This window comes from Aythya ferina (genome assembly GCF_964211825.1).
Source record: "Aythya ferina genome assembly, chromosome: 11".
In the NCBI taxonomy this organism is placed as follows: domain Eukaryota; kingdom Metazoa; phylum Chordata; class Aves; order Anseriformes; family Anatidae; genus Aythya; species Aythya ferina.
In genome coordinates, this window is record NC_140307.1 from 4,171,103 (window position 1) to 4,193,962 (window position 22,860).

The following is a 22,860-nucleotide window of genomic DNA, read 5'->3' on the forward strand; positions in this document are numbered from 1 at the left end:
TAAATAGACTCATTCTTCTGTGATGAATACTACTGCACACACATTAAGTGGAATAGTAACGCATCATAGAGTAGATACTACTGAATTACTTGATGATTTTGATCCTTGAGTTTCTAATTTATCCTTTATGTAAGCTGGTCTTACTTCAGATAATTGGATCCTGGGACCTAGCACACAGTGTATAGCTGCTACGTTACAGTCTGTAAGCAATCACATTTCAGTCATGCATTCTACCTCATCATCTCTGTTGGCAGGTAAAGTTTATGGTGAAGTCCTGTGTTTGAGAGCTCTGAAGTGTGCCTCTGTTGCTTATTAGGACTAGGTTATATCACTCTCAATCGTGATTTTCTGGGCCTTTATTGTCATTTATTTTCTCCAAAATTTTCTTTTGTTCCCCAAAACAAAAGGAAAATCACAGAACCTTGAACTAAGTAACAAATAAACTGATCAGTTCACAAAGGATTTCCTGAAAGCTTGACAGTTTCCCCTTTTGCTTAACTTACTGTCATAAGGGTGTGTTTTGTAACAGCAAGGGCAGATAAGGTGTAATGCTCAGAAATAGCTGCATAGCTAAGCAACTTTAAAGAGACTGTATGTCAGGAAAATTAGAGATTTTGAGCTAGTGAAATGTCTCTATGGGACAAATCTAAGCAGCTTGTTACTTGCTGATGTCAAATTTTTATTTTTTTTTCCATTCCCAAGGGAGAAGTTAGTTAATGTGTTAATGCAAGCATCAATAGTAGTATTTGTTTCCAGTGTTGTACCTGTCTTCAGGATATTATGAACAAAATGCAGCATGTAATACAGCATGAAAATATTCAACTGTGTGGTTTTAAGGTTGTTTAAAATGACTGTTGATCTAATCTTGTGTGCAGTTTCTGGATGACCCCATATCTATTACTGTAGTCATGAGGTAGATTTCAAACATTACGGCTGTGGTTAGTCTTCGGCAGACACTCCTGACCACAGGAGGACAAGTTATTCTTCATGTTTGGGTCTCTAACAAGCAGGATAAGATGGGTGCTGTTTATAATGGAAAGTATATGGGAATTAATGTAAAAATTGACATTGAATTTAAGAACAGTTAGCTTTTATATTAAACGGCTTATATTTTGTTCTTCCTAATGTCAATTTGATTTTATTTTTAGATGTGCATGGTGTTGTTTCCTTCAGTATCTCTTACATTTTTCTTCCTTCCTCTCTTTCAATAGAACAGATGAATTTTCATATGTTTATCTGTAGACTTTTCCTTATTTTCTTAGATGCTTGCTTTTTTGTTTCTATCTGTGCCTTTCCACCAAAGCAGGAAACTGCTTGACACACAAGCAATGGTGTCAAATGTCTTGACATTTTAATCATGTTTGCCATGTGGCCTTTTCTTGTCTTCATTTATTTTTGTGCTGTGGTTTATATGCAACTGAGAATGTCAAAATGACTACTTGATGCAGTAAAAGAATTTGGAAAAAATTGTAGTGAAATCCTAAAAAATAAAAATTCATCAAATCTGTGCCAGAAGATTTCAAAACCAAGTCAGCCTTTTCTGGCTTGCTCTGCAACATGCTGCTTTGTGGCGGAGTGTGGTAAGGCAGTATATTTGATGGTGAATTAACTTCTCCTGTTGCATCAGCTTTTTGCTGTTGTGTGTTTTGGGCAGGCCTTACTTACCTGATCTGCAACTCACTCTAGTACATGTGTATTAGATTTCACCCTTGTTGATAACCATTGTGTTGATCAGGTGCTAAATGGGCACTGGCTAAGTGATTGCAGGTGGGATAGGATTCAAGCCAAAAACGTTTTTGTGACCACTGTCACTCTTCTTTATTTTTTACTTGAATTCCCCTGGTGTGTTACTTTCCATGTGTGAGCAGTCCAGCTTACTTTAGTGACAAGGAGAGCAGGAGGTAGAAAAGCCAGCTTGCAGTCAGTGCTTTGGTGCAAAACAGATGTGGATCTGACACACGACCAAGTGACATGTCTGTTATGTAGCAATCATGTGTTAGTTAGCTCATACCAGCCAAATGTTTATAGAGTATTTTTGTATTGATGTTTGTTCTGACGCTCAGGCCTGTCCATTATAGCAGTTTCTTAGACTTGGGACAGTAGCAGTGTTGCTGTAAATCCTCAGGTTTAATTCAGTTCTTATATGTCATACAGCTGCCTGTAAGGTAAAGCAAAGTTGCTTGGTGAAATCTTTGCTATACAAAATGTTAGGGCTCTATTTTATAATATAGGTAGATTGTTCCTTTGCAGAGATATTGTTCAGGTGTGAGAATTAGAGATACAAATTGCTATACATTAGTGGCTGTTAACTTTCATGGTTTGCAGCTGCCGTCCAAGGTTTCTTTTCTCAGTGCCATGCATTCAGTGTTCTACAATTCCATTGCAGCTGCAAAGAAGTAAGTTAAACCTATTGAGAGTTAGCTTTGTTAATCAAGTAAACTTCAGAGAAGTTTTTTCTCCTAACTTTTTAAACCTTTAACATCTGATTTTATTTTAATCTTCAACATTACTGTCATTAAATACAGATCCAGTTTGCTTATTAAATAACAGTGAAACTCTTCTTGCTCTTCAGTTTATTGTGCCAGCACCAGGGTGGTCAGAAGTTTGTACATTTATCTTGAGGCTTGATGTGAGCCTTGGAATTTAGATAGGTTTCCAACCAAGAAAGTGCAGTAGGATGTGCTGACGTGCTGCAGGTTCAGCTTAAGAGAAAGCTTTCTTCTTGTTTTGCAGTTTCCTTTGTTTAGCTATTTTCTTAATAGCATAGTTACCTATTCTATTGTTGTATTTTTTTTTCTTCCCACACTTATTCTGGAGCTAGAGGAAAAATGAATTTCTCTTAAGAGATGCTTTTTCTATATGTGTCTGTTTGCTCCACAGACCTGATCGGAAGCGGAGGGACGTGTTCCGAATTGCAAATGCCACTTTGGCCACTCGAAACAGGAACACGACTGGGACAGATCACTTCACCAATGTTTCTGACACAGAGGAGAGTGAGGTGGAATACCCGTTCTTCGAGACCAAAGTGGATGGCAAGGAGAGAACTGTCATCTCCCACCTCCAGCCTTTTACTCTGTACCGCATTGATATTCACAGCTGCAACCATGAAGCTGACACACTTGGCTGCAGCGCTTCCAACTTTGTCTTTGCAAGAACCATGCCTTCAGGTACACTCGCACAAGTATAAAGCTTTATTTTATTTTCCAGGAACAGATCAATCTCAGAAGGGACAAATCTTCCAAAAGCAGTTAGGAAAGCATTGGGGTTTAATGTAAACAGTGAATGCAAGAAGATAAATTGGAACTATATAAAGCTTTGTTACAGTAGTTTAATGGCCTTCTCCGGTCTCTCCTGTGTACCGAGTGATCTGTATTAAGTTTTTCCTGTGATCTGGAGAAGTGCAGATGTGCCTTTAGTACCTACATGGTTATGAGAGAATCAGTTTCCTGGCTGTGTAGATGAGAGCCACAGACTTGATGGCTTTAAAGGTTTTATTCTTCAGTTCCTTGTGTGCTGAATAGGACGGGAACATTTCCCTGCTCATGTTTAGTTTTGCTATGCTCATGCTGAACTGTTTACAGATGTTAGAGGTTTGCTGGTAGGCATATTTGCCAAATGTTTCTTCTGTGACAGAATGACCAAGCATTTGTCCAGCCTGGAAACAGGAAGAGTACTGTATTGCATTGTGCCCAATCATGGGCATCTAGAATATTTCAAATAAGAGAAATTGAATGTTCTACTCATGTTTGGGACTTACACAGATTGTACTTCATCTGAGAAGAATAGAGATGATTTTAGTGTAAGCTCATATGCATCCAGCGAAGAGCTTCTGACTCCAGCAGATGTCTGGGAATATTTGATGCAGAGTGGTAGCAATTTTGCTTTGTTTCTGTCATAATGCAGATTCAGCTGTGTCAGTAAAAAGCAAAAAGTGTTGCCTATTTCAAGGAAATAAGGAAATCTGTTAGTTGGGGGAAAAAGAAAAAAGCATTCCTAGTTTTTAGTGTATAGCTCTGAAAATTAAAAACTAAATAATTTTCTCGTAAACTCAGCCACTGTATCTTTGGAAAAGTAGCCTTTTTTTTTTTTTTTTTTTTCTCTTTGAAACTATCTTCATACTCCTGTTAGGATTTGAGTAAAAATCATGAAATCATCAGGAGTGAAAATGACTAGGGATAAAGCAATTGCTGAATTACTGATGGGACTCTGTTTTAAACTGTGACAAGTTTCATGAGATTGCCTACAGCAAAGGGATGTTAGTGGAGCAGATTTTACTGTTTTTGCAGCCGTGTGCAAACAGGCTGTTGTTTACAGCCATTTGGTGGGAATAGCTGTGTCTGCATAGTTTTGGTGTAGCGGAAAGTTTGGAAAGAACAACCAGGTGCTGATAAACTGTTCTTTGTCACACATAGAGAGCACAGTTACTAAAACAGCACCAATATACTTTGTGAAGCTGCATTATGCTGCAATTTCTGGCAATCAGCAGTTCAGGCAATACTTCTCTCCAACGAGCCCCTGGCAACTGCGTTTTCTTCTCTGGATCTTCAAATAGCACTTAACACAATGCTTTGATACCTAAATCAATACCTAAATCAGGAAACTACAGGCCTGTCAGTTTGACCTCAGTGCCAGGAAAGCTCATGGAGCAGATCCTCCTGAGAGTCATCATGCAGCACTTGAAGGGGAAGCAGGCGATCAGGCCCAGTCAGCATGGCTTTATGAAAGGCAGGTCATGCCTGACGAACCTGATCTCCTTCTATGACAGAGTGACGCGCTGGGTGGATGAGGGAAAGGCTGTGGATGTGGTCTACCTTGACTTCAGCAAGGCTTTTGACACCGTCTCCCACAGCATTCTCCTCAAGAAACTGGCTGCTCTTGGCTTGGACTGGCGCACGCTTCGTTGGGTTAGAAACTGGCTGGATAGCCGGGCCCAAAGAGTCGTGGTGAATGGAGCCAAGTCCAGTTGGAGGCCAGTCACTAGTGGCGTCCCCCAGGGCTCGGTGCTGGGGCCGGTCCTCTTTAATATCTTCATCGATGATCTGGACGAGGGCATCGAGTGCACCCTCAGTAAGTTCGCAGATGACACCAAGTTAGGTGCGTGTGTCGATCTGCTTGAGGGTAGGAAAGCTCTGCAGGAGGATCTGGATAGGCTGGACCGATGGGCTGAGGTCAACTGCATGAAGTTTAACAAGGCCAAGTGCCGGGTCCTGCACCTGGGGCGCAATAACCCCAAGCAGAGCTACAGGCTGGGAGAGGAATGGTTGGAAAGCTGCCAGGCAGAGAAGGACCTGGGAGTGATGGTGGACAGTCGGCTGAATATGAGCCAGCAGTGTGCTCAGGTGGCCAAGAAGGCCAACGGCATCCTGGCTTGTATTAGGAACAGCGTGACCAGCAGGGCTAGGGAGGTGATCGTCCCCCTGTACTCAGCTCTGGTGAGGCCGCACCTCGAGTACTGTGTTCAGTTTTGGGCCCCTCGCTACAAGAAGGACATCGAGGTGCTTGAGCGGGTGCAGAGAAGGGCGACGAAGCTGGTGAGGGGCCTGGAGAACAAGTCCTACGAGGAGCGGCTGAGGGAGCTGGGCTTGTTCAGCCTGGAGAAGAGGAGGCTCAGGGGTGACCTTATTGCTCTTTACAGATACCTTAAAGGAGGCTGTAGAGAGGTGGGGGTTGGCCTGTTCTCCCACGTGCCTGGTGACAGGACGAGGGGGAATGGGCTTAAGTTGAGCCAGGGGAGTTTTAGGTTAGATGTTAGGAAGAACTTCTTTACAGAAAGGGTTGTGAGGCATTGGAACAGGCTGCCCAGGGAAGTGGTGGAGTCACCATCCCTGGAAGTCTTCAAAAGACGCTTAGATGTAGAGCTTAGGGATATGGTTTAGTGGAGGGCTGTTAGCGTTAGGTTGGAGGTTGGACTCGATGACCTTGAGGTCTCTTCCAACCTAGAAAATTCTGTGATTCTGTGATTCTAAAGAACAGTACGAACCTTTTGTTTTGTTTTTTATTCCCATCAATTGTTCTATAAGTTCCTGTTTAAGCAGTAGGTGTTCTTCTCACATCACTTGTAAATATTTTACAGAGGGAGCAGATAACATTCCAGGAACAGTAGCATGGGAAGCAAAAGAAGAAAACACCGTCTACCTGAGGTGGTTAGAGCCTACCAATCCAAATGGGCTGATACTAATGTATGAAATCAAATATGGGCAGCATGGAGAGGTGAGGATCTGATAATTCTGTTCAGAATTAATTGTAACTCTAATTTGTATTTTATACTTTGATCTTGTCACATTTGACTAGCTAAGCAAGACTGGGCTAAATGTATTCTCAGTCTTGGAGAATCCAGGTTTGAGTACAACTGTAGTATGCTTTCATTGCTTTGACTTTGTATGCTGCAAAAGACATAGTGCTATACGAAGAGATTTGGTGACTTAAAGCTAACATCATCACATTTGAGCTTGCTGAGGCTCATGTAGCACTTTGATATAGAGGGTGAATTAGCAGCTAGTCTACGGTCCAAATTATTATTGGACGTTGGACATATTATAAATTAAATTATTACCCTGTTAGATTAGATGTTTGTGCTCACAGGGGTTACCTGCAGTTTCTAAACAAGAAATAAGTTCAAGTTTGACACCTTTATTATGCTTCAAAAAACTACCAAATGTAACTCAAAACTGAGGAAGGGAAATCTAATGTTGGGGTATATTCAGTCTTTAAAATTAATAGCTGAAGGATTTTTTTGTTAATTTTTTTTTTAAGTTGCAGTACAGTGCAGGCTGTAACAAAAAGCTTGGAGATCAGCTACTACTGAGAAAGTTACCTTTCTGACTTTCACCTGCAATGTCATCTTTAAAATGTACCTGTTTCTGTATTCTTAAGTAACTTTTTGCATGGTGTTTATGGTAGTGGTCTTCATTCAGACATCTGTAGATAACTCAGACTTAAATCACTGAATAGTATTTGATTTAATCCCCTTTTACATTTGGGCCAACTAAGACACAAAATGGGATCTTTCTTAACATGTTTCTGTGGGCCTCTACATACCAGTGATAGAAACGGTGACTTCAAACACCTAGCACCAACCAACATCTCATTCCTTTGTTTCCTTTTGTCAGTTTTTGGATTCCATGCATCTCTTTAAGCTGTTGGAAGAAAAAAATTATCAGATGGGCCTTTTAATTATAAAGACAAGCTTATCTTACAGCTACATCATCTTCTCAAGGAGGAATGTGACGATACTAACTGCAAATTGCTTTTGTCTTTCAGGAGAAGCGGGAATGTGTTTCCAGACAGGAATACAAAAAGCTCGGGGGAGCTAAACTAACTCACCTGAACCCTGGAAACTATTCTGCTAGAGTTCAGGCCACTTCGTTAGCTGGAAATGGGTCATGGACCGAGCCAGTCTCTTTCTATGTACAACCCAAATGTAAGACGAATGTTTGCAGGCTATATCAAACTGGGGGACTTGGCCTTTTTAATAATTCTTAATGTTTACATTTGTAATTGGGTGTATGAACCTCTCGCCTGTGCTCTGAATACTCTTACTTGCTGATGTTTTTGGGAAATTCATCTGTTCCATTTTTTTGAGAAGTGTTGACAAGCAGGAGGTGTATTGCAGACATGGTGCTTTTTTTCATAGATTGTATGCATATAAGAGGTGCAATCAGGTGATGGGTGTGTAGAACACACTACTGTGGCTCCCTGGGGTGCCCAGCTCACAGTTGGGAATTCAGTGTTAGAAGTATCAACGTGGAGCTGGGTTGTACAAAACCCGTGGCAATTAAACAAACCTACTTTCAGTTGCAAAGTTCTATAAGAAACAGGTCATTTGTTAAGATTTTGGCTGGCAATATTTTTTTTTTTTTAAATATCAATATGCTTTTTCACATGACTTGTTCAGAATAACATTTTAACAGATAACACTGATGAAAGGGTCTTGACTACGGGAGTGATGTAGGTTTAGGAAGAATAGCACTGTGAAGGGTATACAGAGACCCTCTCAAGAACTTCTGTGTTTAGCTGAAGAGCACTTGTATCCACAGAAAACTGGAATTTTGTCTTCTTATTCATTCTTGTTTTTCTAATTCCTGGCATTTGATGAACTTGAGGTAAAGACCAGTGTGAATATGTTCTGAAGTACAAGAAATTGCAAGGTGAACAAAAGGTGGAGGAAAAGAAAGGTTAATATGCAAGTGAACAATTGCGTATTGTTCCCTGAGGAATGTAAGTCCTTAAGCATAACATGTGAAACCAAACTCCAGACAGACACTGTTCTGTACAAAATTAATGCTTTTCAGTGTCTGTTTTCTTGTTCCACTCATCTGCAGTCAGGGAGTGTTTCTGAGTACATTTTTCCACATCAGACAAGAAAATGAGTACTTTGATTTCTCTCCTGTATGGAAATACACTGAGTGGGTTTTGAATGTTTCTTTGTTAATGGAGATTTTATAGAAACCCTGATACAGTTGTTTTCTTGTTGGTTGCAGCAGCAAACTATGGAAACTTCCTGCACTTGATAATTGTGCTTCCCATTGCTTTCCTGCTCATCATTGGGGGTTTACTAATAATGCTGTACGTCTTTAACAAAAAGAGGTGAGTTGTTAATGCTTGTGGTTAATGCTGAACTGCAAAAGGGGCTTGTTTAGTTTCAAGTCTGTATCCGTGGAGCAAGTTAGAAATTAAGAAGTGAAATGGCATTCAGAGCACTTGAGAAGCTAAAGAAGATTCTGCCTTATTGGTGTGTACAAGGAGGTGGTCTAGAGTTACCAGCGAGAATCTGCCTGCTACTTGTGATATGAAGAGGCTTTTTATTACAGTATCACGTTTGAAAGGGGAAGAGGAAGGATTGTCAGGAACATATCCACTGGGACAATGATGACAGACACTGAGCCTTTATAATCAGAAGCTTTGAAATATGGGTTGCTCTATAAATCATGAAAACTTAGTTCAAGTCAGGTTAATTTGATTCCTTGCAAATTCTGAAGGTTTTTTGAAGTCTCTACATCCACTTACAAAATTATGTGTTGGACAGAGCAGTCCTGGGGGACTGCTCGATTGATTTGTTTTCCTTAGTTTTATCTCTTTATAACTAGTGCTCTTTTTTATTTAATTGAAATACATAATGAGAATTTAATAGAAGTCGGTGCAAACATTTGGGCTTGCAACTTTTTAGGTATTGAGCTTTTTTATTACTCTCATATAAATTACTCTCCTTGAATATCCCATTATTTCCAGCTCTAATTCAGTTGTGTACAGACTATAGTACTAATTCTCCTCAAGCACTCCAGAAAGGGCTTTGCATCTAGTGAAGTAAAGTACCTGCCTGACCTTCCCATGAGCATTCTGGGCTTGAATGCCTGATAACTCATCCTTCTTTAAGCTGTTGTTCTAGCACACAAAACTGTTTTCTCTTTGGTTTTCTGAGGTCTGATTAATAACTTGATTTGTACAGCCTGCCTTCTGCAAGAGCTCTCACAATGCTGAATAAAAGTCTTACTCTGAAAATCACCCCAGTAAAATCGAGGGAGAAGGATGAGGGTAAAATAAAATAACAGAAGCAATTTATAAAGTAGTTGAATGGAATTCCAAATAAAAACAATCTTGTTCTTTGCCAGGTCACTTCTCTCTCGCAGTAGAGCAGGTGATTAATGCTCTCAGCCACAAGTCTCCTGGATGTATCACCATGCAGCTGCCTTTCTTAAAGGAAGTTTGCCTAGCAGCTAGAAGTGCTTTGTGTTTACACTTCTCTAGTGCTGATTTGGTATAGAGAAGACTGCAGGTTTCCTGGGAAAACTCTTCTGGGCTGTTCTTCTCATTGATTATATGTGGTAGAATAAGAACTTGATTTGTCCCCTTTCTCTGAAAAGCTCTCCACATACAGTAAACAATATTTTGTGGTTGAGCAAACAGTGGAATAGCCGTAGAAGAAGCAGTCTGAAATTTACTTAAGTTTAAAGATTAATAAGGAAAAAAATATTTCAACAGGAACAGTGACAGACTGGGCAATGGGGTACTTTATGCTTCTGTGAACCCCGAGTACTTCAGTGCTTCAGACGGTAAGTGTGGCCATGTGCTTTTGATGCGTTTACTTTTATATGCTCTGCTCATGTCAGACTTTGGAAAGTGTGAAATTCTTGTAAAGGGATGTAGTAAAACCTCCTTCTCTTTTTATTTAATTAGCACATCCATAGTTAATCCATCATCAATCATATGTAAATGTTACCTGTCTATTGAAACAGAGGGGTTTCAGAAATTTCTCCTGTAGTTTATTCAGCTGAAATGAATTTGGATAGGTTAGTTTTCTTTTCAAAGTATTGTCTACTTATCCGGTGATTTTGTTACTAGAATGAAAGAAGAATTCATGAATTCATCGTCTTTCATGTTTGCCCTTTTAAGCCTTTTTCTGACCTACTGGAATAATCTCACTGCTTGTTTCTGTGTATTTCTCATGTGGAAAACAATAATGTTTACCAATTAAACAAAAAGTCTCCTCACTTCCCACCCCCATAAAACTCTTTCCAAATGTGAAAAGTTGTTGGAAAGGGAAAAGGCAATGCTGTGAACTTCCAGCCATATCACATGCAGTAATACTGTGTTAAAATGAGCAGGGATGTTTTATGTAAGCTACGCTTTTAATATCTAGAGTATGGGTATGCCAGTTGTTCTTGGACTGACAAAAAAGTTTTTTAAAGCTAGTTTCAGATTTTAATTCTTTATTTTCCTACTATTTTCTATGGAGATGCAATGTGAATAACATTCTTTGACAAGATAAAAAGAGAAGCACTTGCTGGAAGTGGCAGCTAATGGGCCCTTTTATTGCTTAGCTAGTAAATTGGAAAGTTTTGCTTAAAATAGAAGTTCTTGTTGCCTCAAAATTAGATTGTTTGCCACTTGTAGCAAAAAATGACTCCTCCTTCATCCTTTATTCCACTTTGAGCAAAGAAACAAAAAGCATCTAATGTGGCCATTGAAAGCTTGAGGGAAATAGTATAAGAAGAGATTCTTGCATAGTCTGCACCATGTTTTGAGAGTGTGGGGGTGCTGGCTGGGAGCTGGCTCGGTACTTTATTACCCAGTAGATGAGATGACAGGTTTGCATGACCGGCAACAAGACTGAGAAAATCCAACAGTGCTTAGTGATTTGGAAGATGGTGCAGATAATTTTCAGCTGGACAATGGAGAAAGTGTCCAGCGCCAAATAAAAACCAAGAGTTAAAGTTGATTTCAGGATGATTAAGTTTTATGGTTCATTAGGATTGTTTGGTTTTAATTTCTTGTTTGTATGCAAGTCTCAGTAAGTCTGCCAGGATTCTGGACCTTGGAAAAATGATATTTATTTTGCCTGATCTGGAACAAGATTAAATTCCTTAAAACCATTGGGGAAGGAAGAAAAAACAGAAAGCACCACCATCACCACCACCCCCCAAAAAAAAGAACAAAACAAACCACCACACTGTTCCTAGAACTGTGTGGGTTTTTTTGTGTGCGTTTTGCTTTCTGTATATCTGTATTATTTTCCTGCACTTCACTATTGCAGGAGAGTATTAGCAGACATATCCTACTGTAGATAATCTCCTTGCCAGTTCCCATGCTGGCTGACCCTGGCCAGTAGCAGGAGCTGAATGACCCCAGAATACCAGTATCCTTGGCTCAGCATCTCCAGAAAGCTTATGGCTATGGGAAGGAGAGCCCTGGAATCCCAGCTTTCTGGCTAAATAAGTTGCTTGGAAAAAAAAAATAAATAAAGGCAGTTAGGTTCCCACTGGAAACCTATTTGCTAAATAATTATTTTTTGCAACATAGAGGTACGAGCATATTTAACAAGCATGTGCCCATACTGTGCAGATTATTTATTTGCGGAGCTCTTCAAGCACAGGAGGAAATCAGAACATGAGAAGAATTTGCTTGAGGCATCAGTGCTGTAGTTTATGGGTTAGTTTGGTGCTGCTGCTTTAGACGTTTTGCCAAAATGATGTTTCCAAAAGCCCCCTGGAGGCTAATGGGTTTAGCTAGAGTGGGAGCTGACTTTCTTTTACCGTTGTTTCTTGGAGCAGCACCATTAGAGTTAAAGATTTGTTGATGTTCATGCTATAATCCTCTATTTTTGCATCCTGTCATTTCACCCATCCCAAGCATGTGACACAACTGTACCCTCCTTTGGTGACTGATGGGCAGCAGCATCAGTGACTACTGAGAGCTCAGATGTCTTCTTGCCTGAGGCAGTCATCCCTCCTAGCAATCACCTTCTGAGGTCTCTCTTCTGCCTCAGATCAAAGACTTGCAGCAGCAGCGAGTTCTGCCTTTACTGGTGCAGCAGTGGGTGTGCAAGTAAGCACAACAGCTTCATGCAAAGAACCTGTTAGATGAGAGAATCTCTTTCCCTTTAGTCATAAAATCAATCAGTTAATAGAGAATACAGCAGATGCTAAACTGGTACAGATGATCGAGTATGTTTGATGCTGCCTTGGAAGAACTAGAAAACTGATGGTACCGAGAAAAGCTCAAGCCTCAAGTACTGAATGAAGGTTCTTGCCACCAGCATGTTGTATATTAAAGTTCCTTATTTCTGTTTTTTTATGCTAGTACCATAGTGAGGCCCCTTCAAGTCCATCTACTCATTCCTTTAAGATTTATTTCTATGCCAGATACCTGCCTATCTCTGTATGAGAAAGATTGGAATATATGCACATCCCCTGGCAGTTCTCAGCATTACGTCTGTTGTTGCTTAGAGTAAAACTATTCGGGCGGTTGGTATTGTAAACCCACGAGTGATCCCACCACTTACTGAAATGGAACATGATGGCCTCATCTCTCTCTCCCCACAGTGTATGTTCCAGACGAGTGGGAGGTGCCTCGCGAGAAGATCACCATGTGTCGGGAGCTTGGGCAAGGCTCCTTTGGGATGGTGTATGAGGGGATAGCCAAGGGAGTGGTGAAGGATGAGCCAGAGACCAGGGTGGCCATCAAAACTGTCAATGAGTCTGCAAGCATGCGTGAGAGGATAGAGTTCTTAAATGAGGCCTCAGTAATGAAGGAGTTCAATTGTCACCATGTGGTAAGTTGTGAATATGTAATAAGGCTGTGATTTATATGGCTCTGATGGTTTACTGGCAGGAGATTGCTCAGGGCACGTCTTCACTGACTGAAGTGGGGACTTGGGATTCTAGCTTCAGTTCTGCAGCATTAGGATGTTGTTAAACAGGAGTCAGCGTGAAAACAAGTCTACTTCCAGACCTCTCCCACAGGGTCATGGGTGCTGGGGGCTCCATATCAACATGAATAAACAATTACTGCAGTTCAGTTAGCTGTATTTGTAGCTGAGCATTTGTTTTTCTCCTTGCAGGTTCGGTTGCTTGGTGTTGTTTCTCAGGGCCAGCCTACTCTAGTTATCATGGAGCTGATGACACGTGGGGACCTCAAAAGTTATCTGAGATCGTTGAGGCCAGACACAGAGGTGAGTCATGAGCTGTTGGATGTTTTTTTTCCTTCTGTTAGAATCATCCTGAGCAAATAGACATTGTGTTGGAAGCAGCAGGCAATTAGCCTTTCTTGCCCTCTCCTTAAGATCTAAGAACAAAACATGCTGCTCTGTGATCTACAACACTTTTTTTTTTTTTTTATGAGGTAGTTACTGCAAATAGCCCAGTGTGCTGTACCCCATCTTGTGTTACAGAGTCCTGTTTTCCAGTTTTGAATTAAATCTCTTGCCTAACCTAATTCTTGTCAAGATGTTGAAGAAAAGTTGGCTAGTTGAAGCATGCACGTTAGGATAATGATTTCATGTTGTACATCCTTCCTATTTCCTCTGTTGGAAAATAAATACAAATGAGGGCTTTATGATAAAAATCCAGTATCTTTGCTAATATGCATTCTTTAATATGTAGGCCATCAGTCTAACAGCTAAAATTGCCCCATGTGCTATAGGGTCTGAAAGATGACACTTGCCACTGAAATTATAGTAGACTAAGTAGAAAGTGAGCCCACAGTTTTCTTTTGCCATTAGATTCATGATCCAGAACTTCTGATATAGTACGTGCAACAGAGAATGTATGCCATATAAACGGAGAACTTGAAAGTAGCAGAGGGCATGATTGGATGTGGAAAATATCCATGCTGATTAAACTATTTAATCTCCTGAGGTATAAGGTATAACATCGTTACACTGAAGTCTTTTCTTGCTTGTATTCCCTAAAATAGAATGGCCTGTTAGAAAAGAGCTATTTAGGAGTTGTTTGTAAACCAGCTTGATATGGCCGGTTTTTCCCACCAAGCAGGTGCTGCAGTTTACATAATCATGAGTTCGTTTAGCCTGGTTCAAGTCAGACTGAATTGTGATGGTGTGATTTGAAACAAAAGAAAACAACAAAAAACAAGTAGATTGCAATTTGGTTTAGAAATTATTTATTCATTTCCCCTTACTTGTTTGATCTTCTTAATCTTCCTCAGAATAATCCTGGCCAGACACCTCCAACTCTGAAGAAGATGATTCAAATGGCAGGAGAGATTGCTGACGGGATGGCATACCTCAACGCCAACAAGTTTGTTCACAGAGATCTTGCTGCGAGAAACTGCATGGTGGCAGAAGATTTCACGGTGAAAATTGGAGGTGTGCTTTTTGACTTTTACAGAAATTTAAAAAATCACCCTGAAAAATCAGTATGTTAGAAAGCATTTTAGTTTTTTTGAAAACTGTTTTTAAGATCTTTTAAAACTTAGCTGTAGTTTAAATTTCTGCAGAATGAAATATGTGCCTTATGAAGGCTAGCTGTGATTTAAGACCTGTGACCAGTCAACATTGAATTGAAACTCTTGGAATACCTCTACTTGCTGTCGTTCCAGTGAGGAAATAGAGTAGCATGTGGGCTTAGAAGGAGCTGGTGGAGCAGTGATTTGAGATGCAGATGCTGCAGACATCTGGGTGGATGGCATAGTTAACACTGGCGTGTCATTTGCTTTGCTGTTAATGCGCAAAAATAATTGTACCTTCTGTTTATTGATTCAAGAATAAGAATTGTAGGATTATTTTAAAGCATATCTGATTTGAAAGTGGAATGTAAGGCTTGATTTCAGCTGGATGCTTTCCAGCCTGAACTGGAGCTCTGCTTTCCAGCAAACAGAACCGTTTTTCCTCTGCTCTGCTGTTAGAACACCACTTCTTTTCCCCCTTCACCATCCCTCCAAAATAGTGTCAGATGAGCTTTTTCATACTTCTCTCCAGAGAGTGATTTTAAGCTTTTGGCTGTTTTTGAGTTGTGCATGTTAAAATAGTATGTATGGTAACAGCCTTCTGCTCTAGGAAACTAATTCTTTTTCTCTGAGCTTAACTCAGCTATTTTGATGATTTGTGTAAGTAATCTTGTCATTTGGGAGAAAGAAAATATGATTTCATTTTGAGTCAGTTAATTAGGAAATAAGATCTTTGGGGGATTTTGTACATTTTCTGCAGGTTTGGGGAAGTCAGCCTGAATCCCTTCCATTCCACTTTTCCTAATCCAGCATGTTTTTTGTTTTTTAATTCTTTGAACTGGAGATGGTGCATTTCTTCCCTTTAACATGGTACATGGTTATCCCAAAAGCATTTCATGAAATGTGCTGTGCTGCTCTCGTTTATGTGCCTGTATTGAAAATCCCTTCACGTAGAAACAGTTTACGAACATATTGACTGGAGCACGCCAACTCAGCCTGTTTTGATCTCAAAGAAAGAGCTTTACGTTACACTGTCCTGTGCTCACTGTGTATCTGTTTCTTATTTGCATTATGTTTTAGGAGTTTTCCATGTTGTTGGGGCAAAATCTCCCTGGTGTGTGGGAGTGGTGGGATAGTTGTACAAATGGGGCTTTTAGTCATAATCGCTGAGGGTAGCAGTGTCCCTAGCAGACACTAGAATGAGAAGGATCAGCGGTCACTCTCTCCAGCCATAGATGAGTTATAATGACTGTGAGAACCCCTTAGGCTAGAGGAATTGTTAACTTGTCACTCCATTTTTGCAAGAAAAAAAAAAAAAAGATAAAATGGATATTACCCTAGCCCTTTTGTGTCAGCAGATAGCATTTAATCTTAGTAAGAGATTTGATTCCACGTGATTTGTTAGCTTTTTGTTGGTATCTGAAAATGTAGTTCCTGCTTTAAATTGGCTAGTCCAAAGCCCAACATTTTTGCTTGCGTCAAGCTGATAACATAGGAAAAAACAAACCTGGAATGAGTCCGAGTAACAGGAGATGGGCCTTGTTAGGCACAGGTCTTGCAAATGCTTACGTCTTTACAGCTAAGGACACATGTATAGCCAGAAGTGTGGCTTTAATATTGATCTGTATTAGTCATAAATGAATAGCCTCATCCTGTATAGCATTTGAGATAGAAAATTACATCAGAAAAGAGAATTAACTTTCGAGAGAGGAGAAGAGTAAAAGAATCATTTCCCTCAAAATGTAAGGTTCTTTAATTAAAGACAATTTAGGTACTAACGGACATATTTGCACTCCTTAATCTAAAAGAAGAGATGATCATAGAATTTAGAGAATAGAGAAGTGAATGATATGAGCTTCAGAAGACTTAGTTTGCTGCAAGGCTTGAACATAGGTCCTGGAACTTTTCTTATTAATATATTTAAATCATTGAGACTTGATCTGGATCCAGTTCTGACCCACTGAAATCAGTGGTAAAAATACTTGTTAGTTTCATTGGGAGAGAGCTAACCAGCCCTACAAAGGCAAGTAAAGGCTCTGCAAAGCAAAATCCTGTGGTAACAGATTGAAGGCTCTTTGCACCAAACTATGATTGTCTGCTGGCTACAGGGGCTTGTAGTAAGGGGAAATGTTCGGTATTTCATTATTTGAGCTCACAAAACTTGTACCTTCTAGATTTTGGCATGACAAGAGATATCTACGAGACAGATTATTACCGTAAAGGAGGGAAAGGTTTGCTGCCAGTCCGCTGGATGTCCCCAGAATCACTGAAAGATGGAGTCTTCACAACGCACTCCGATGTCTGGTAACAAAAAAGGGGCTTTGAAAAACTGTTTTCCCCTTCCTGTTTCTAGCCTCTTCTCTTGTTTTATAGACCTAACTAAGTATACAGCTTCTCCTGTCCCTTCGCAGGTAGCTCTCATTATCCACTGTGAATCATTCTGCTTTATATTGTTTCCGTTGCAAAAATCAAGGGCTCGTGAGTTTAAATTCTGCTCTCAGAGACAGTCTTAAATGGATTTCCAAAGCTGGAGGTGGTGGCGTGTTTCCTGCTGTGGGTTGTAAAATCACTTGTGCAGTGAAAAACATTACCTTCACCTGGAAGAGCAAGTTGTCATTTTCCAAATTGCCCTTCCTCAAGAAAAGCATTAAAAGTTGCCAAGAATATGGAAAGGTTCATAGTGTTGACCTGCTTTTCTATCAAAATCTTCTGTGTAAATAACTCTACTTTGCTGCAGACAGTTTGTGTACACTAGCAGTTTTATTTTTTTCCTTCGGAGTTCTCCCTTGTGTATATCCTTCTCCATTTGGGGCTTTGTTTGCTTGCTTTATATACCGCAAGATGCAGAAATAGTTTTTTCTGTAAAAGCACATTGCTTAGTGGTTGTATCTGTGAAGTTATTAATAGAGGCATTCAGGAAATTTCAAAATAAACTTCTTAGTAGAAATAATACTCTGGAACATTCCCCTCTCCCTTCCTCCCCCAAACTTTTGCAGAAAGATAGGGAGGACTTGGCAAAAGATGATTATGTACTGGCAAAAGCTCTACTCCGTCTTTTATGGTTTCTCTGCCTTCCTAACAAGATGTTTTTACTGCTGATCTGTTACAGAATTGGCAGCTGATTGCCTCCAAATGCCTAAAAGTCAGTAGGAATGGTATTTTAGTAGTAAACTGCATTTTCTCTAAACAGCTTGAAGATTTTGGAGTCGTCAGTGGACTGCAGTCCACAGCATCCACTTTGAGTTAAAGGTTCCTAAGAGAAATTAAGTAACAAGTGAAAAAGCAAAGCATCAGAATGTTACTTACATCTTTTGCATGTGGCTAATAACTTATTTATGTACCCTGTAATCTTCAAACTTGGAAGGCAATGAAAATAGCCACTTTGAGTTGAAGGGGAAGCCCTGTATCAGCCATTTATCTAACAGCCATGCAAGCATGCTTTCAGCCTTCCCTTTGGGGTAAAAGAATTCTGGAACTAGTAATGGCTTCACAAAGCAGACAAATATGAAATATATGACTAGAAAAATCCCCAGATATAAGCCTGAACTAAAGTGAGGAGCAGGCAGGCCTGCCCATGAGCACCAAACAGTAACATTTAAGTCTAGCCATCCCTTCCAGCCTTTGTTTCAGGACTGCAGTAGGTCTGGTCTTCACCTTCATTGATGTATGGCTGCTGTTCATGCAAGTTCTTCTTTCCACCTGTACCTCTTAAGTGACATTGTTGTTTAAACCTAGCTCAGATTCTAAATGCACACACACAGGAAAAAAAAGAGGTGCTAAATCAAGCATCAGTATTAAATTCATACTTGAATTGCTGCAGCAGTTATGCATGTTCTCCCTTCAACAGGATGTGGCACTCATCGGTCATTTAGTCCAAAGCAAGACTGATGAAACAATATTGCAGTTTGTTAGTGGGATAGTCCAACAATCTCTGAGCAAAATATCTTAGCCAGGCTGCAGAAGTCACATAAAGGGAAGTAGCTTTACTAATGATGAGGTTGGAAAACTTACAAAAGAGTTGAATTTTACAATTTTTTACTTTAAAGCATCGAGAGACGAAAAAATGCCTTTTGGACCACAGGCCCATGGATCTCATCAGTATTTAAATTTCTCATTGGAATGGTTTGTGGTCTTGTTAGAAGTGATTTTTTTTTTTTTTTTTTTTTTTAATTTCAGTTCACGTAGGTATGCTACCTTGAGGCACAAAACAACTGGTTCAACTTGAGGAACATGCAAATGTATAGGTGTTCTAAACAGACACCGTGTGCCGTGTATCCACAGCTATAGATGCAGAAATTTGGATCTGAATTTGAAATGTATCTGAGCTCAGTTTATCACTGTCATGAAATTGTGTCTAGTTACTTGATCAGCTTATGGCTAAGAGGATCATTCTGGTTTACTTCTCAATACTTCTGAAGCAGCCACTGTACACTGGAATTGTCTTGAAGGACGGGAAGAATCACCTGAGTCCTTGTATTAGTTCAGGTTTTGAAGTTACTTCGTGAAAACTGTTGTTTGGCTGTTTCAAGGGCCATTTATTTTCTTCAATTTAAAAAAGAAAAAAAAGTAGAGATTGCTTTTCTGTCCTTTTTGCTAGGATATTTTGACATCTGGTTCCGTGTTCTTAGAGATCTGCTTTAGAAGCCAAAACGTCAAAAAGACAAAACTGTGCAAGTGATCAGAGCCCAAGATTTACAAGCTGTAAGGTGAAATGGCAAACTGCAAAAGAGTGTCTGGAGGTTTTTAAGGGTGGAGCTTTATTTTAGCAATTCATTCTTCTATTGCTCTTCAGGCTGAAGAATGAGGTAATTAGATAAGACTGTTGTTGTTGTTGTAGTTAGGGAAGGAGAACATTTTAAAATGAAAGTAATACAGTTCAGGATGAGGGTGTATTTCTATTAATAAGTCTTCAGCATCTTGCATTCTTTCAGAGATAGTATTTGCCTTGAAGGAGCAGCATAAGTGCATGCGTTATGATATGCCTAGGAGGTGCACAGAACTTGTTCTCCTTATTCCTGCAGTGATCAAAGTAGCTTCAGAGGCACCAAAACGTTGAGCAGACCCTCCGTCCCTCCCTGTCCTGAAAGGCAAACAATTGCAAGTCTGTTTGTGGCTTCTGGCTTCAGCTGTGAGCCGTTTCAGATACAGTGGATAACTGAAGGATAAAAACCACTCTGCCATAACCAGCTAATAATACCGGGCTCCTGGTTTCACAACAGTACCCTACTGAAACTACATTTCTGTCTCTGAACTTGACTCAGCACTTCAGCCGCAGAAGGCAAGATAGCATCTAGGTTTTTGTTCACACCAGCTCTAAGAGTAGATGCCTGGTCAATGAGGGCAGACAATTGGAGCTGTCTGCTCAATAAACTAATTTTAAATTGAAATATTTTTAGAAAGTGTCAATACTCCCATCCAAACTATCCAATTAGATAACTATGTTTATTTTTATTCATGAGTAATCAATTCCTATTATTAGACCAACTTCTTCTTTCAATCCTGCTGTCCTTTGTAGTTAGTTGGAAAGAGCGAGGAGCTCTGTTTCAAGATGATGGTTGCATACATGTTGCAAAAGGAGTAACTGAGTTTCTCCTTGGGGCTTGAATGTTTTATTGCTGAAGCAGCAAAGGAGGGTCTTTGTACAAGAAGCTGGAGAACATTTGCACTTCTTCTACGTCTTTTTCACAAATTGCTTTCATTGCTTGCTCCTGTATGTTAAATGCCTTGATCCTTACTTTGCACCTTTGACTCAGAATGTGGAAGAAACCAGAGCGAAGTGATAGATGGAAAGTATTACTCAGAGTGTTTTTGTGCCTGGGGGATGGAGGTTGTTTGGTTTGTTTGCTTTTAACGGTGAGGCAGATGAGATACACAGGTGTGGTGGTGTGCATTTGCTGTCTAGCTCTCAGCTGGCTGGAGTGGTAGGGGAAAATGCAGCTTTTAAATCAGATTTGTGTGACTCAAGTATTTCTGATGAAAAGCAGCTTGCAGTGGAATGAAAGCTTAGAGCTCTGCGTTATTGCCTTCTCAGCTGCTGTCAGGAGTACCTGAGAGAGACGTTACATGAAGATTTGGGGTTTAGTTTAAATGTATGGTGTGTTTTTTTTTCTTGCTATCACCATGGGGGGCTTGTTGAGCTCTCTCTAAACAACTAGCCTCTGCCACTTCTCAACCTGCTTAGAAGGTTGGTAGGACGGTTTCCCTCCCTCCCCTTCCTCCCATCCCTGCATCTTGCCTTTTCCCCTCTCCAGTGTTCTTCCCACCTCCTGAGGTACCCTTAGTCTGAACAAGGCTGTAGTGGCTTTTTTTAACCAATTACTTGCTTATGCTTGTTCTGTGTAGGTCACCGTTGTACCACTGAATGATCGTGATCACGACCAGCTCTGACTTGTAGATTATGTTGTGAAAAACAGAGGTGTAGCATTCCTGGTCTTTACTTCCAGAGTCAGTAGGGAGAGGCCATTCTGAAGAGCATTCAGAACTGGGACCCTGTTTCTCTCCATCGATGAGAGGTGTTTACAGTGAACAGTCTCTGATGTTAGGTCATATGGATATCACTGTAGCTGCGTACTCTTTAGCAACTGGATTTTTTTTGTGAAGGAAAACCCATGGACACCTCTCTGTTCAGTATCATTTAACAGAAATATTTTTGTAAAGACTGCCTGGCTTTCTAAAGTTCTGATTTGTTTTCCAGGTCTTTTGGTGTTGTACTTTGGGAGATCGCAACGTTAGCGGAGCAGCCGTACCAAGGCATGACCAATGAACAAGTGCTCCGCTTTGTGATGGAAGGAGGTCTGCTGGAAAAACCCGACAACTGTCCCGATATGCTGTAAGTGTCGGCACTTCTCTCTGCTCTCAGTCCACAGCTCATTCTTCGTGATCCCTTCAATGTCTGCTTCTGCCCCACCTGCGAGAGGGGCTATGAGGATGTGTCTCTTCTTGTCTCTTCTGCTTCAAGTGAGGTTGTTGAGTATTAAGAGAAAAAAAGAGCTTAGGATAAGCTGAAGTGTACCGTGCAGCGACTCTGTGGAATTCAACTTTTCAGTTCAGCGTACAGATACGCGAATCCGTCGTTCCTTTGTCTGAAGCAGCTTTGGATCTGCCTTTTCAGTCATAGTGTTCATTGCGTTTAGATAAACAAATCTCCCCTGCTAACAGTTTCCTTCCCTGTAAGCAGAGAAAGAGGCACGCAGAAAAACCTTTGTCTACCCCTAGACCCAGTACAAAGCCTTACAGCAGAGGAGTCTGCGGTGCAGCAGGCTTCGGTTTTTAGCTTTACATTGTTGAAATACTTCTGCTGGCTTTTGTGTACAGCAGTTTCAGTTGTTCAGACTTTATTACTTTGATATACTTCCCAAACTGGCTTTTGGGAAGGAAATACTGTGTCTTGCAGTTATTGAAATTTGTTGGAGGCCCACAGAAGGGATACAATCACTTAAGGGCCTCAGCTGCTTGGGATTCTTAGGAAAAGAGCTTTTTTGGCTGGACCGCTGGCTTTGGTTTCAGATGACAGGCAGTGTTGTTTTGTTGTTTGAGGTGGGTGGGTGGTATATGCAGGGGGAGGTGTAGTGCCATGTGATTCCTCAATTTCACATTCTTTCCCTTCCACGATGCTGTGGAGAATTTCTGGCAGTCGGATTGACTGGAGATTGTTTAACATGGTCAGAGCTATGTAATGGAGGAGGGGGAGAAGCAGGCAGAAAAGGGGGAAAGAACAGGGTGCGGGAAGGGGGCTAGGTAAAGCTGGTCTGCTCCCCGAGCCAGTAGGGAAAAAACTATCTCTACAGTGAGAACAAACTTGGCAAGAGATTGAGCGTTAGAAATTCCCCATTAACCTGGGGCATGTGTGGTATGAACAGGGGGAAGGGAGGGGAGGCACAGTTAGCTTTCAGCAAGGAGCTCCTGCCGCAGCCTGCCCAGCCCGTTCTCCTTCCTCCTCCTCCAAGATAATCCTGTGTGTGCTGGGTGTTACTACAGGATCAGTCCGCTTTGGGGGTAACTGGCTTGAAAACGGGCAGAATTTGGTGAATGTGTGACAGAACGAATCTTTGCACTAGTGTAGAACAGCAAAAGCCTTCATTTTAAATAAAGAAGCTGTTCACATATTATTTAGTGCCACCAAAACTTTAGTCCGATGTTGCAGAGGGGCAGAATGAAAATACCTGCCTTGGATTTTAGCTG

At 40.6% G+C, this 22,860-nt stretch overlaps 1 protein-coding gene across 2 annotated transcripts in view; it reads left to right on the top strand.

The window, feature by feature from the left end:
* The window catches only part of IGF1R (insulin like growth factor 1 receptor), a 177,495-nt gene that overhangs the window by 142,413 nt on the left and 12,222 nt on the right, over window positions 1-22,860 (top strand). Inside the window, exons 11-20 of one of the 2 annotated variants that reach the window (XM_084532536.1) lie at window positions 2,881-3,167; window positions 6,074-6,210; window positions 7,261-7,420; window positions 8,484-8,586; window positions 9,979-10,049; window positions 12,819-13,048; window positions 13,337-13,447; window positions 14,440-14,599; window positions 16,854-16,983; window positions 21,374-21,508. In XM_084532536.1, the coding sequence (XP_084388662.1) occupies window positions 2,881-3,167; window positions 6,074-6,210; window positions 7,261-7,420; window positions 8,484-8,586; window positions 9,979-10,049; window positions 12,819-13,048; window positions 13,337-13,447; window positions 14,440-14,599; window positions 16,854-16,983; window positions 21,374-21,508 (1,524 nt within the window). Of the gene's footprint in view, window positions 1-2,880; window positions 3,168-6,073; window positions 6,211-7,260; window positions 7,421-8,480; window positions 8,587-9,978; window positions 10,050-12,818; window positions 13,049-13,336; window positions 13,448-14,439; window positions 14,600-16,853; window positions 16,984-21,373; window positions 21,509-22,860 lie in introns of both variants that reach the window. The other variant, XM_084532535.1, reaches the window with a different exon arrangement.